General features: G+C 38.4%; 1 protein-coding gene across 1 annotated transcript; it reads right to left on the reverse strand.

Annotated features, from left to right (window-relative positions):
- Positions 1-1,570: 1,570 nt before the first annotated feature.
- LOC126185175 (peptidyl-prolyl cis-trans isomerase NIMA-interacting 1-like) lies at positions 1,571-2,050 on the reverse strand. The gene has a single exon (XM_049928021.1). The coding sequence runs from the start codon at positions 2,048-2,050 to the stop codon at positions 1,571-1,573; it is 480 nt and encodes a 159-aa protein (XP_049783978.1).
- Between the last annotated feature and the right edge of the window lie 11,732 nt (positions 2,051-13,782).

The following is a 13,782-nucleotide window of genomic DNA, read 5'->3' on the forward strand; positions in this document are numbered from 1 at the left end:
TTACTTGGCCACTCATACGTTGCCTGTGGTTCATGAACTAGGACATGACTACAGGAACCCACACCATGAACCACAGTGTTTATAGACATGAATAGAAAATTTAAAAGTTTTGAATATCTGACTGAAATGTAAAGTACTGTCACAAATTTTATTTTTGACAACGATAAACATGGTTACACATGATTATAATCATGAGATATGTAGGGTGTATCGCTAAGATATGGTGCATGATAGAAAAGAAAGTTGACAAGATTATTAAAAAACATGAAGACAAATATCTATGCTGATCAGTAAGCTACACTGTCTTGTCATGCACAAGAACATGTGGAAAAATTTACTGGTGTGTATTTGCTCTGAGGAGAAAAGTTAGAAAACATAAAATTTTCAATTTATTCACTGCAGCTGGAATTATTGCAATTGTACATAGTGCTGTTGCATACCTTATATTCGTGACTCTGTGAATTAGGGAAATCACGGAATACCTAAATCAGGATGGTTGGACGCAGATTTGAACCGTCATTCTCCCTCTCCCCATATTTAAGGTAGGCTACTGGATGTACAACTATCATAAGATTGTGATGAGGAAGATTAAGACAGCAGTGGAAGATATAAGCTTTTCTTTCTTTCTTTCTTTCTTCTACTTTTTTTTTTTTTTTTTTTTTTTTTTTTTTTTTTTTTTTTTTTTTTTTTTTTTTTTTTTTTTTTTTTTGACTGAAATTAATACTATTTACTATGGGCGGCTTGCAATGTAGCCATATGTACTTATCAAAGGATTGTACAGTACAAGTAGTTTCATACTACCTAGCATCACTGGTCAAGGTTCAGATGAATAAATGAAGAAGTAGTGTAGCTATAGATGAATAATTTCCAGGAAAAATAATGATCTGCAGACCCACGGCAAAATTCTCTTTGGAAACAATGGAGCAGACTATGAATAATGGAGTAGACTATGAACAATGGAGTAGACTATGAAGCTTCAAACTGTACATAACTGTAATATGTACTTTCATTAAGCACTGTGTTTACAGTACACTTTATTTGCTAAATAAATAAAAACAGATTAAAAATCATCAATACATAAAATAATATTATATTATGTATAAATACAGTCTGCTTTTATCTTGCCTACAATTTTTGTATGTCTTTTTTCTTAATATAATAAACATCACAGCTAAATACACTGTACTGTTTTGACTGTAAGAGCAATTTCGATGCAAATTCTGTAAGAAACTGTTTGTCACATAAAATACTTTTAAGCCCAAACACAATGTGAGCTTTGATATTTAGAAAATCAAGACAGGGGAGTAAAACTGAAATACCCTTATTGGAACATTACAATTTTCAGATACATCAAAACAACATTTATCTTTCAAAATAATTCCAGTGTGCCTCAAATTACAATATGTTGTAAAGGTATTCTGGAACCAACTGAATCATGCAACTGAAACTGACGTCACTTTTACAATATATTATATTTTATTCATAATTTACATAATGAACAAATGGAATTATATTTTTAATTCATTCTGAATAAAATTAAGTTTGTGTCCACAATGTGTAGCCGATTTTCTTATGCAGTACGTAATATTAGATGAATCCCTGATTTGGTAAAGACCGGTCCACTGATCTCACCTACTTTAAGTGCAAATGCACTGATTTCAAATGCTTTCTCCATAACACCTCGACGGAAGATCCCCAGGTAACCACCAGTCTTTGCTGAATGGCAGTCTGAATATTTTTGTGCCATTTCTGAGAATGATTCCTGTCCTAATTGAATACGTTCACGTAAGTACTTTATTAAATATAGAGCCTCCTCTCTGGAGCGTGTAATTGGCTTCTGCCTCCAAGAAACTGGCCTTCTTGAGCACTTATGTTTCACAAGTAAATGACAGCACTGTATTTCGTGTGGGCCTTTGCCTGGTACCCGGGCAGCACATCTGCTTGGATGAACCCACTGGCTCTCCTTGGTATAAACATTAAAATAATAATGCCGGTTATATCTCTTGCTCTCATACTTTCCCCATCCTCGTGGTAGTTGTCCCTCTGCCATAATGGATCTTAAAGGTAGTTAAAACCTTTGTGGAATGGAGCTGTACATCTGAAACATAGAAAACAACAGCATTTTGTGTAACCACTACACTCATAAGCAATTACATATATGGTTAGATATTAAGAAACGTATGGAATATAGGACAATATGTTTGATACTTAATTTTGTAAAAATTGCACTGACAACAAAGAACAGATGTTTGCAACCTATTGTTGAGAGCAAACTGGATGAAAAACAGTTCAGATTCAGAAAGGGCAGAGGTACAAGAGATGCAATTGGACTGTTACAAGCAACTGAGGTAGGTAGAAGTTTTTGATAGCTTGGAAGAAACCTTTGATAGAGTTTGATGCTACTTAGGTATTGTGAAGAAGTTTGAAGTCAACTGGAAAGAAAGGAGACTGATAAGTAATCTGTAAATGACGCAACAAGTAAAAGTAAGGCTAGGAGATAACAGAAGAAATCAAAATTGACAGAGGGGTTACACAAGGCTGCGATCATTCATCAATTCTGCTTAACAATTGTATAGGTCATTTAGTAGTAGAAGTAGTAGTAGTGCCATTCATCCATGCATGAATTTTACATATACATATACCATATACTCACATTTACATACTTACAAGTCTATGGCCTCATGGTAGGAACCATCCTGGCATTTGCCTGATATAACCTAGAGATACAACAGAAAACTAAAACTGCGATAGCTGGATGAAGATTGGAACTTGCATCCTCCCAAATATCTCATTTGGTTCATCTCCAGTATACAATATTGTTTGCTAAAGAAGTTATTTAATAATGTAAAAAGCTAGAGCTACATTAGTCATTAATTTCTCAGCCACAATTGCTGCAAATGGCATAGATACAACATTTCATAATGTAACACTACACACTCTATTGGCTAACATCAGGACAACAGCAATGGTGTTTATTTAGAATTTTGTGTACTACACCATTTGCTTGCCTGAAAAATTGAGTAAGCATTCTCTCATAGTGAGTGAGATGTTGTGATCAGAGAGGGGATACGGTTTGTGATGGAAGAGAAGGAGAGAGACAGTGTCAACAATGGTGTGAATCCCCACAACTCATGTTCCTAGCATTGGTGCACTGCTTGCTGCTGGCAGTTGAATCAAATGTTGCCAAGTAGAGGTAGGTTTCCCGCAGCATTGAATATATGGCTGTTTTTATGACTGGCTGGAATTTTAAATCAAACAAGGGACCTTTTTATGTTAATTTTGATTATAAGACACACCTGATCTTATATATTTTGTTGTTATCATAATTAAAATCTTGCCTGTCTCTGCCATAGTAAATGGAGGTGGTGACAAGTTTTATTTTGCGCATGTGTAGGGGGAGGGGGGGGGGGGGGGGGGGGAGAGGAGGCAAGAACTAAACAACTAAACTCTGGATCCACACACGGTAACACCTGAACCTGTCTCTTTTCCCATCTTGCAAAATACACACACATACACACAAATATGCTCAAAATAAAAATAATAAAATAGGAGAACTTAAAACTGTTCTCAGACGCACATGGCTGGCTAATGACTGACATAGAAAACGGAGAAAGATGTACCTATTCTGATATATGCAAAAAATTACATTCGGAAGTTTAAGGATGAGGCCTGAGGCTTCATCAAATTTTAAAATGGGCACTATACTTTTCTCACCATTGCCTAAAATAGAGAGCAAGCCTGCCACTAATTAAAGGAAAGTTATTGGCACAAAAGATGTTTTCAGCCAATAACATTCTGTTTGTCATGATCTTTAGTCTGGTGGCTGGTTTGATGATTCTCTCCATGCTACTCTATCCTGTGTTAGTCTCTTAATCTCATCATAACTACTGCATATTACATCCATTTGAACCTGCTTACTGTAGTCAAGTCTTGACCACCATCTAAAATTTTTATACTCCACAGCTAGTTTTGTTAACAAATTATCTATTCCTAGATGCCTCATGGGCTTTCTTGACTAACTATTCCTTCTTTTGGTCAATGTTTTTCATAAAGACTTTTTATTCCTGATGCAATTCAGCACCCATCTAATCTTGAGCAGTCTCTGACAATACCAATTTGTATTAATTTATAGAGACTCTATCTCCTAAATCCCAGTGTTTCACAGTTTTAAATATGGATTCTAAACCCTCCTTACATTTATGCAATCAGTCTGAAAGCTTCTATTGTCTTCACGTCACTTCCATCATCCCATCTTTCACAATTGTTTAAAATATGGTATTCCAAGAGTGATATATTGGAAGCATTGCTTACTTGTATTAGTCAGTGGAGGAGGAACATGTGTCAATGAGAGTACAATGCAGTATACATAGAATAGAATAGAACAGAATAGAATAGAATAGAATAGAATAGAATAGAATAGAATAGAATAGAAAAGTATAAAACAACATGTCACATACAACCAAAAGAGTGGGACATAGAAGACTCGTCAGTTTAAAGCTGCTTTCTAACTGTAAGTATACAGCATAATTTACAGCTGTTTTGTAATTTTAAGTACCATAAAATGTACTCAGCAAGCCACTGTAGAGTGCACTGTGGAGGGTACCCCATACCAATATCAGAGATTTTCTCTCCTATTCCATTCCTGTACTGAGCAAAGGAAAAATGACTATTTATGTGTTACATTACGTAAACTAGTACCAATAACAGACATATGATATCAGAAGCAGAATTACCTGTCTTCTTTGAATGTATGTTGTCTACGTGTACACAAAGGGGTTTTGTGAGACCAATAACACAGTTTCTCCATGTGACCACACTCAGTAGTAGCGGAAAAAAGTTATTGTGGTATTTTAATGTAATACAGACAGATTACATCATGAGCAGCTGCCCAAGGATTACAGATGGTCCTTTTCCTATTACCCTAGCAGTTGTTCTGATGCCCTCATTAAGCACTTAGATGAGCATCTTAAGATACAAAGCTCACACTGGATGTACGCAATTAATTTGTAATTCAAGTTGCCCCAAACAAAACTCTTATAAAATTGCAGTAGATATGATCTGACTCCCCCCTCCCCCCCCCCCCCCACACACACATTTTACTCCATGCCCATCCTAGTTATGCTCATTCAGACATTACAAATATTCGAGCACAATAACCGTTAAAAACAGACACATATACTTTTTTCTTATGGAAGTATGAAGCCTGTTTTCTTCACTCATTCCTCCAAACCACCGAGTATTGATGGCAGTTGATAGACAGTTGTTGCCTCAAACTATAAGATAAAGAGGACATCAAACTGTCATCTAAACACAGCAAATGGCTGCAAGTGATGCATATAAGTCTCTCTTAAGGAATGACATTCTCCTTTGAGAGAATGATTCTCAAGTAAATAAACAAAGTAATGGTTTAGAATGAAGGGTGTCACTAATATAAATGTTGGCAAATACCTTATACATGCAACTGGCATGTAACATCATGCTTCTGAGTAGAGCTAGATGCTTCACTCAAGTAATATTCTTGATGCGGTTCTTTTTAGTTCTCTATACTCAATCTGCGTCTGATTGTAACGTTGACAATTGGGCACTAACCCTAATTTTCCTTGCTTCTACACTCAAAACTTAATTTTCTTAATTTTTTCCGTAAGTTTTCCCTTTGTTTCCAAATCTCCTTGGGTTTTACAAAAGTGCAATAGTGAAGTACTGGTAGTAAAGAAATGTTTTATGGAAGTGATTACATATTCTGTTAAAGTCATTCATTTTCATCATGTATTTCATGATATAAACAGTATGGTTGTCATATGTAATGTTAGAGACAAAATCTTGAAATGAGAATCACATAAACATGCTGCTGACCGTCTGTCAGAAGCATGGTGAGCAGTAAGTACATGCAACATGGAATGTTATGTACATCAGACTGAGTCATATTAAGCAGATGATGGCATAGACATATTAGAAGAAAGAGTAAGTATATTCTGCATATTTTTTTATGCAAAACAGTCTGATCATAAATCTGGAAGAACACTGTTACAGGTGTCATGTTCACCACCCAGAATAAGACACCACCTAATCCTTACATCAAAATGTTTGAAAAACAGAAAGTACAAAATTTCTCAGCATATGGGTACAAGAGAACATAAAATGGGATACACATGTAGACTACATAAACAGAAAACTGAGAGAAACTTGTTTCATGAAATGAGTATTGAGAAACTGTACATAATTTGACAATCTCAGACCTATAGCATATATTTTGCTTTTGTTCACTAGGTATTTAAATATGGTGTAATGATATCCCCATCGACATGCAAGTCACCAAAGTGGCGTCAACTAAAAAGACTTGGACCAGATGACCGGTCTACCTGATGGGAAGACCTAGCTACATGACATTTCATTTTATTGGGAATACTGTGGAACAAGTTTGATATCACTTAGATTATGGGAAAACCTTATTATTCTAATGGAATAGATAGACTAAAGATCATCATGCAGGCAACTGTTTAAAAAAAATAAAATCCCAGCACTTCCATGTCTTTACATACTAGATAATGTAATTTTTATTAACTCAAAATCTTAAGTTCCATCTGGACAGGTCTGAGAAGACCCAATGGTACTGACCAACTGCTGTTTCATCCTTAGCCTATAGGCATTACCAGATGCAGGTATGGCGGAGGGGCATGCGGTCAGCACACTGCTCTCCAGCCATCATCAGTTTTAATGACTGGAGCTACTACTTCTCAATCAAGTAGCTCCTCAATTTGCCTCACAAGGGCTGAGTGCACCCTGCTTGGCAACAGTGTTTGGCAGAAGGGACAGTCACCCATCCAAGTGGGATGCTCAACAGCACTTGACTTCGGTGATCTTACAGTAATGGTGTTACCACTGTGGCAAGGCTGTTGGTATAATTATTATTACAAAAGAAAAATTAAATAGTAACACCCCCTGCACACAAGACAAATAAATGATGTACATGTATGACAGACAATTACAGCACTTTTACAGAAATGCATACTTGCATCAGACTGTAAAATGCATTACCCAAATCCACAAAAATAATAATGGAGAGAAACAATTTCAAAACAAGTGTGAAAGATTACTTAGTCAAGCCCTGCTTCTATGCAGTGAGGGAGCATCTAGAAAAACGAAACTGTAGTACCAATTAAGAATGTATTTTTAAACTGTACAGCTTAATAATATATTGTGTTACATTACTTCTTGTTAAAAATATGTGTAAAAGTACAGGAAATGTATCTGTCATTAAAGAATGATCAAATACCTTTTTTTACACTGTGCAGCTCTAAATTCACAGGACAATAAATAAATAAATAAAACATTGACTGTGGGAAAGCTTTGTGTGAGACTAAGTGCTACAGTGCTGCATGTTCTATCATGGAAAGATCTGGGGATCTTGCTGTCCATGGGAGTACCTCAACATCATGCAGACAGTTCATAGATACTCTTACCAAGTGTGGATGAGTGCATTCAGATATAACAGCGTTTTCTGTAAAGCATATGGTCAGTGTTTCTGGAACGTGAAAGGTATTCTCTACATTGATTAACTTGATAATAATAAACTAGTAACTGGTAAATACTATACATGTCTTTTAAATCAGCTGGACAGAAAAATATTTACGAAAAAAATTGTCTCGTGTTACCAGCAGTGTGGTTTAAAATCTACAAGCTTTGAACAGACCACTCCCCAGCCATTGTAAAGTAGTGACTGGTGTGTTTGCTGCTGCTGTCCTTACATAGCAGTATCAACCACCTGTAACATTACTGGTGCCCAGTCCAGCACTATACAGGATAATTTTTCAGTCAAATGACTGCCGTGCCCACTGCAGCCTTCCAATAGTTGGGTCCCAAGCTGTGCTTAATTGCAGACAACCTTCTTTTTTTATGGTACGTACAGATATTTTGAGCTTGATTGCTTCTTTTGTCCTTTTAATAGTAGACATTCCGGTAAATATAATTCAGTGTCTGTTTTCAAGATCATGCTCTGCTATAACTGTATTCTCAGGATACCTTAAGCAGAATACCTCTCACATTCTATACTGTGTTGTTCAATAGGGTGCATTCTTTGTCCAACATAAAACTGTCCACACAGTTTCATGATATACAGTGAAAAAATTCTCTTGGGCATCCAGCCACAGTAAGTGGTTTAAAATCCATGAGCTTTTGGCCAAGTACTCCTCAGCCATTGTCAAATGGTGATTCATGTGTGATTACTGCTGCCATCCTTATATAGTGGTGCTACCACCTGTGACATCACTGGTACCAAGTCCAGCACCATATTATGTAATATTTTTCTGCACAAGCATCAACCTTCCAATGTCCACATCCCAATCTGTGCCTTTTTAGAAATTTCTTAACTCATGATGCAGGTCTCATAACAGAACAATGGTGTCACAGTACTGTCGCTTGAGATGTAACACATGAGGATGCGAGATGTCTGTGATGTACCACTGTACCATCAGAGTTCCCTTAAGAAATGCCAGGCATGACTGGAAGCCTCTCCCTAGATTACTGCCATGCTCATCGACTATGGTCATCCAGGATAGTGCAGAATGGCAATTCGTTGCTGAACACAGTGGGCTGCCATCCATTAGCAGTCAATGTTTCCCAATCATGGTACCACTCCAAACACAGCTGTTTACGTTGTGATGATAACAGCAGCCTATATATGGAAAGGTAATTACATAGCCCAATAGCTGCTAGCCTCTTACTAATAGTGTGGGATGACACAGAATGTTGTAGAATCCATCACTTGTTCTCGGATGGTAGGCGGAAATATAAATGGATCATGGTGTTCTTGTTGCACAACGTGGTTATTGTTCCTTCTGGGGGGTCAGACAAGGTCAACCAGAAGCAGTCTAACTGCAGGCTGCTGTCACATCCTAATGCTCCACAAATCAGGATATTATGTGATTCAACCAGCAGTAAAACGGGGACCCATAATGAATTTTTCCCTAGTGGGAAGATCTGAAAGGAGGTCTGTTTATCCCTGTGACACCAAATCAAAAGCTGTTCGAATATAAAAGCAACAAAACTGATGCACATGCCACCTAAATAGTGTTATGTAGAAAGGCTTGCATCAGGCTATGTGGCACATGATGTGAATTTATTAGCAGCAAATGCATCAGCAATTATTTTTCATGTTAGACAGCAAGATGTTTGACGCATTATGGCTACATATCTTATTCTTTGCAAGATCCAAGACAGATCTATATACAATGATAGGGAATAAGTAAACACAAAACAAAACTCAGCTTTCATGATAATCAAATGTTGACTGGAATTGTTGTTTGACAATATTTTTCAATCACTGTCACTTTGAAACACTTATTCAGAATGTGATGTTGTTATTATTGTTGTTGTTGTGATCACAAGCTGCGACATCATCGCGAAAAAACACAGTGACCCGTATATGTAATAAGTTTCCTTTAATTTACATCTATGGTCACAATCTTTTCTGTTTAACAGATTACCAGTTTTGGTCTTTAATGACCATCATCAGATCTGTCTCATAAAAACAAAGTCCTAATGTACTGCAATCATAGTGGAATCGTCAAATGTTAAATGCGGAATGCTGGTGCTGATTGGAACATACTGATTACAATTTCCACTAGTCTTTTTGTCAACCTACCTTTGTCTCATTCTGAATCACTTCTCTTATTTTCATTTCTCATCCTCCCACAGCTCTTAAACTAAACTCTGTCCGTAAAGTCTTTGGAAGGCCCAACAGTAGTGACTGGCCGCCATGTCATCCTCAGCTCACAGGCGTCACTGGATGCAGATAGGGAGGGGCATGTGGTCAGCACACCACTCTCCCAGCCGTATGTCAGTTTAAGAGACCGGAGCCACTACTTCTCAATCATATAAAATTAGTTGTTGGTATCGGGTACCAGGTTGAGATTCATTGGGAGAGTCCTTAGAAAATGTAGTCCATCAACAAAGGAGGTGGCTTACAAAACACTCGTTCAACCTATACTTGAGTATTGCTCATCAGTGTGGGATCCGTACCAGATCGGGTTGACAGAGGAGATAGAGAAGATCCAAAGAAGAGCGGCGCGTTTTGTCACAGGGTTATTTGGTAACCGTGATAGCATTATGGAGATGTTTAGCAAACTAAAGTGACAGACTCTGAAAGAGGGTTGCTCTGCATCGCGGTGTAGCTTGCTGTCCAGGTTTCGAGAGGGTGCGTTTCTGGATGAGGTATCGAATATATTGCTTCCCCCTACTTATACCTCCCGAGGAGATCACGAATGTAAAATTAGAGAGATTCGAATGAGCATGGAGGCTTTCAGACAGTTGTTCATCCCGCGAACCATACGCGACTGTAACAGAATAGGGAGGTAATTACAGTGGCACGTAAAGTGCCCTCTGCCACACACCATTGGGTGGCTTGCGGAGTATAAATGTAGATGTAGATGTAGATGAAGTAGCTCCTCAGTTTGCCTCACAAGAGCTGAGTGCTCCCGACCTGCCAACAGTGCTCAGCAGGCAGGATGGTCACCCACTCAAGTGCTAGCCCTGCCTGACAGTACTTCACGTTGGTGATATGACAAGAACCGGTGTTACCACTGCAGCAAGGCTGTTCCCACAGCTCTTAGCACCTTCATATTTACCCTTTGCTCTTTATTTAGTGGTTTTTAGTCTCACCACACTCTTTCTCTTCCTGCAGTCTATCTTCCTTCCTTTCACAGAATTTTCTGAATATCCTCCACCTGTCCTGTTTTAATTATTCTCGTCCCCCCCCCCTCTCTCTCTCTCCCTCCCTCTCTCACTCTCTCTCTCTCTCTCTCTCTCTCTCTCTCTCTCTCTCTCTCTCACACACACACACACACACACACACTCACAGATATATCCGCACTAGCACTTACAGATGTCCTTGTCTATGTATTCTGACCTTCTGACTCACTTTTCTGATGTATGACCTCCTTTTGAACCATCCTCACTCTGATATTCAGGTTGTATAAAAAAGAATCATCCAATTTAAAGAAAATCATAACTATTATGTTATTTGAGATATGTGCGTGAACAGCATACCATTGAACAGAGCAAACTCTCCAGTTTTACATGATTCCTGGTAGGTAGTGGCAGCGTGCACCCACTTCAGTTCTAGTAAAAATGTTTTCACGACAACAGAAAGCATTTTGCGTTCTACATTTTGCGCAATGTGGGTCAGTAATAACTATTCAGCATGCCTCTCACATTAGGTATGGTGTGGATCCTCCTACAGTACAGAGCAATAGACAATGGCATGAACAATTCTGAGAAACAGGTTGTTTGTGTAAAGGCAAATCGCCAAGCCCTCTCCGAGTGTCTGGCACAGATGTCAAACACATTTGCCATAGTTTTACAAGGAATCAGCAGAAATCTATTTGCCGTGCAGCTCAACAGCTCATCATGCCCCCGATGTCTGTCTGGATTGTGTTGTATTGATGTTTACACGTGAAACCATACAAAATTCAGCTGCTGAAATCTCTTCATTAAGGTGACAAACAACATGTGGAGTTCTGTAATTTCATTCTTGGCAAGATGGAGGATGATAGTTTTCTTCTATGCTTAGTGTTTAGTGATGAGGCAACATTCCATTTAAATGGAAAGGTGAACCATCACAATGTGAGAATATGGGTTACAGAACAACCACACGAAGTTGTACAACATGAGAGGGACTCTCCAAAATTTAATGTGTTTTGTGCAGTTTCACAGGAATAGGTGTATGGTGCATTTTTCTTCCAGAGGTTGAAAGTACTGCTTCAGTTGCAAATTTCTTTTATTGTCACACAACCGGTTTTGGGCACTCATAAGCCCATTCTCAGATGTTGCACTGGAAATAGCAAGAGATGGGCAATAATTTTCACACGCCACAACACACATAAACAACAAAAATTTTCTTCGATGAGAACACTCTTACAGGAAGCACATATCTCGATATGCTTCAGAACTTCCTTTTCCCACAGTTGGAGACTGATTCAAATGAGTTCATTTACCAACAGGATGGGGAACTGCCACAGTGGCACCTGAAAGTGATGGAGAATTTTTAAATCAATGGGTTACTGAACTATGGATTGGTTGCTCTGGGCCAAATGGTTCAACCTTATATTACTGGCCTCCAGGTCACCAGACCTGACTGTTTGTGACTATTTCTTGTGGGGATTTATAAAAGACTCTGGTTATGTGCCTCTGTTACCAACAACAATGAATGAACCGAGACATTGTATAACACTAGCTGTATAAGCTGTAACTCAAGAGATGCTGACTGCAGTGTGGGAACAATCTGAATACAGCATTGACATTTGCTGTGCATCTCAAGGGGGGCATATTGAACACCTATGAAAAGGTATGAAAAAAAAACTTTTTGAGTTTCTCATTCATTAAAAAACAAAATTCATTGTATATGTTTATTAGTTTCAGAAATATAGTCATGTCAAATAGGATAATTCTTTTTGATACACCCTGTATTATTACAACAGATTAAGACTAAAGTAACAGGCAGCGCTCCACCCAAAGTTGTGTCAAGTATTCTAAAATATGCTGAGCACATCCATTATCCAGCACTATGTGCATTTCCAAGCTTGCTTCAGAATAACTGGCAAACAAAGAGAATGAATTGTGAATGTCTGGAGAGAATTCAAAATAAGAAGGCAAAACTGTTTTTGAAAGAGGCCTAGTTTAAATATTCGCACAGAAGTACGGAACTAGAACAGGAAGTGGGTACACAGCATGTCTCCTGTTTCTCATTTTGAATACCTGAGTCAGCTAAAACCAAGTATTATCAGACAGAAGTCTGTAGAGGCTAGTTTTCTATGCCTGTCTAATGGATAGTCTATCCATAAAGGAAGCTACTGATGTTAACTGCAGTACTTGGACTAACACACTAATTTTAATTTTTTTGCAGATCATTCTCAGTTTGCAAGAAAGTCTAAGTGAAATTGCCAAATATTAGTTTGTTTCTTCACTTGACACAAAACATTATTTCTTAAATAATGTGCTAAAGTCATGGCTCCTCATTAAAAAAAAAAGGCATCTGAGAGAAGCACCATTCAATGTCATCACTCTTATCTGTTTCCAATAAGAAAATAGAAAACAAACAATAGGCTGGTTTCCATTCCCCCCCCCCCCCCCCCCACTCCAAAAAAAAAAAAAAAAAAAAAAAAGAGAGAGAGAGAGAGAGAGAGAGAGAGAGAGAGAGAGAGAGAGAGAGAGAGAGAGAAATACACAGAAGAACCAAAGTAACTGGTACACCTGTATAATATCATGTGGGGCCCCTGCGAGCATGCAGAAGTGATGCAGCATGATGTGGCATGGGCTCAACTAATGTCTGACATAGTGCTGGATGGAACTGACAGCATGAATCCTGCAGTGCTGTCCATATTCCATAAGAGTACGAGGGGGTGGAGGTCTCTTCTGAACAGCATGTTGCGAGGCATCCAAGATATGCTCAACAGTTTTCATATCTGTGGAGTTTGGTGGCCAGCATACGTCTTTAAACTCAGATTAGTGTTCCTGGAGCCACTCTGTAGCAATTCTTGATGTGTGGGGTGTTGCGTAGTCCTGCTGGAATTGCCCAAGTCCGTTGGAATGCACAATGGACATCAATGGATGCAGGTGATCAGACAGGCTGCTTATGTACGTGCCACCTGTCAGAGTCATATCTAGACGTATCAGAGGTCCCATATCACTCCAACTCCAGATGCCCTACACCATTAGAGAGCCTCCACCAGCTTGAACAGTTCAACTGACATGCAGAGTCCATGGATTCATGAGGTTGTCTCCATACCC

The sequence above is a fragment of the Schistocerca cancellata genome, chromosome 4 (assembly GCF_023864275.1).
Source record: "Schistocerca cancellata isolate TAMUIC-IGC-003103 chromosome 4, iqSchCanc2.1, whole genome shotgun sequence".
Lineage (NCBI taxonomy): Eukaryota > Metazoa > Arthropoda > Insecta > Orthoptera > Acrididae > Schistocerca > Schistocerca cancellata.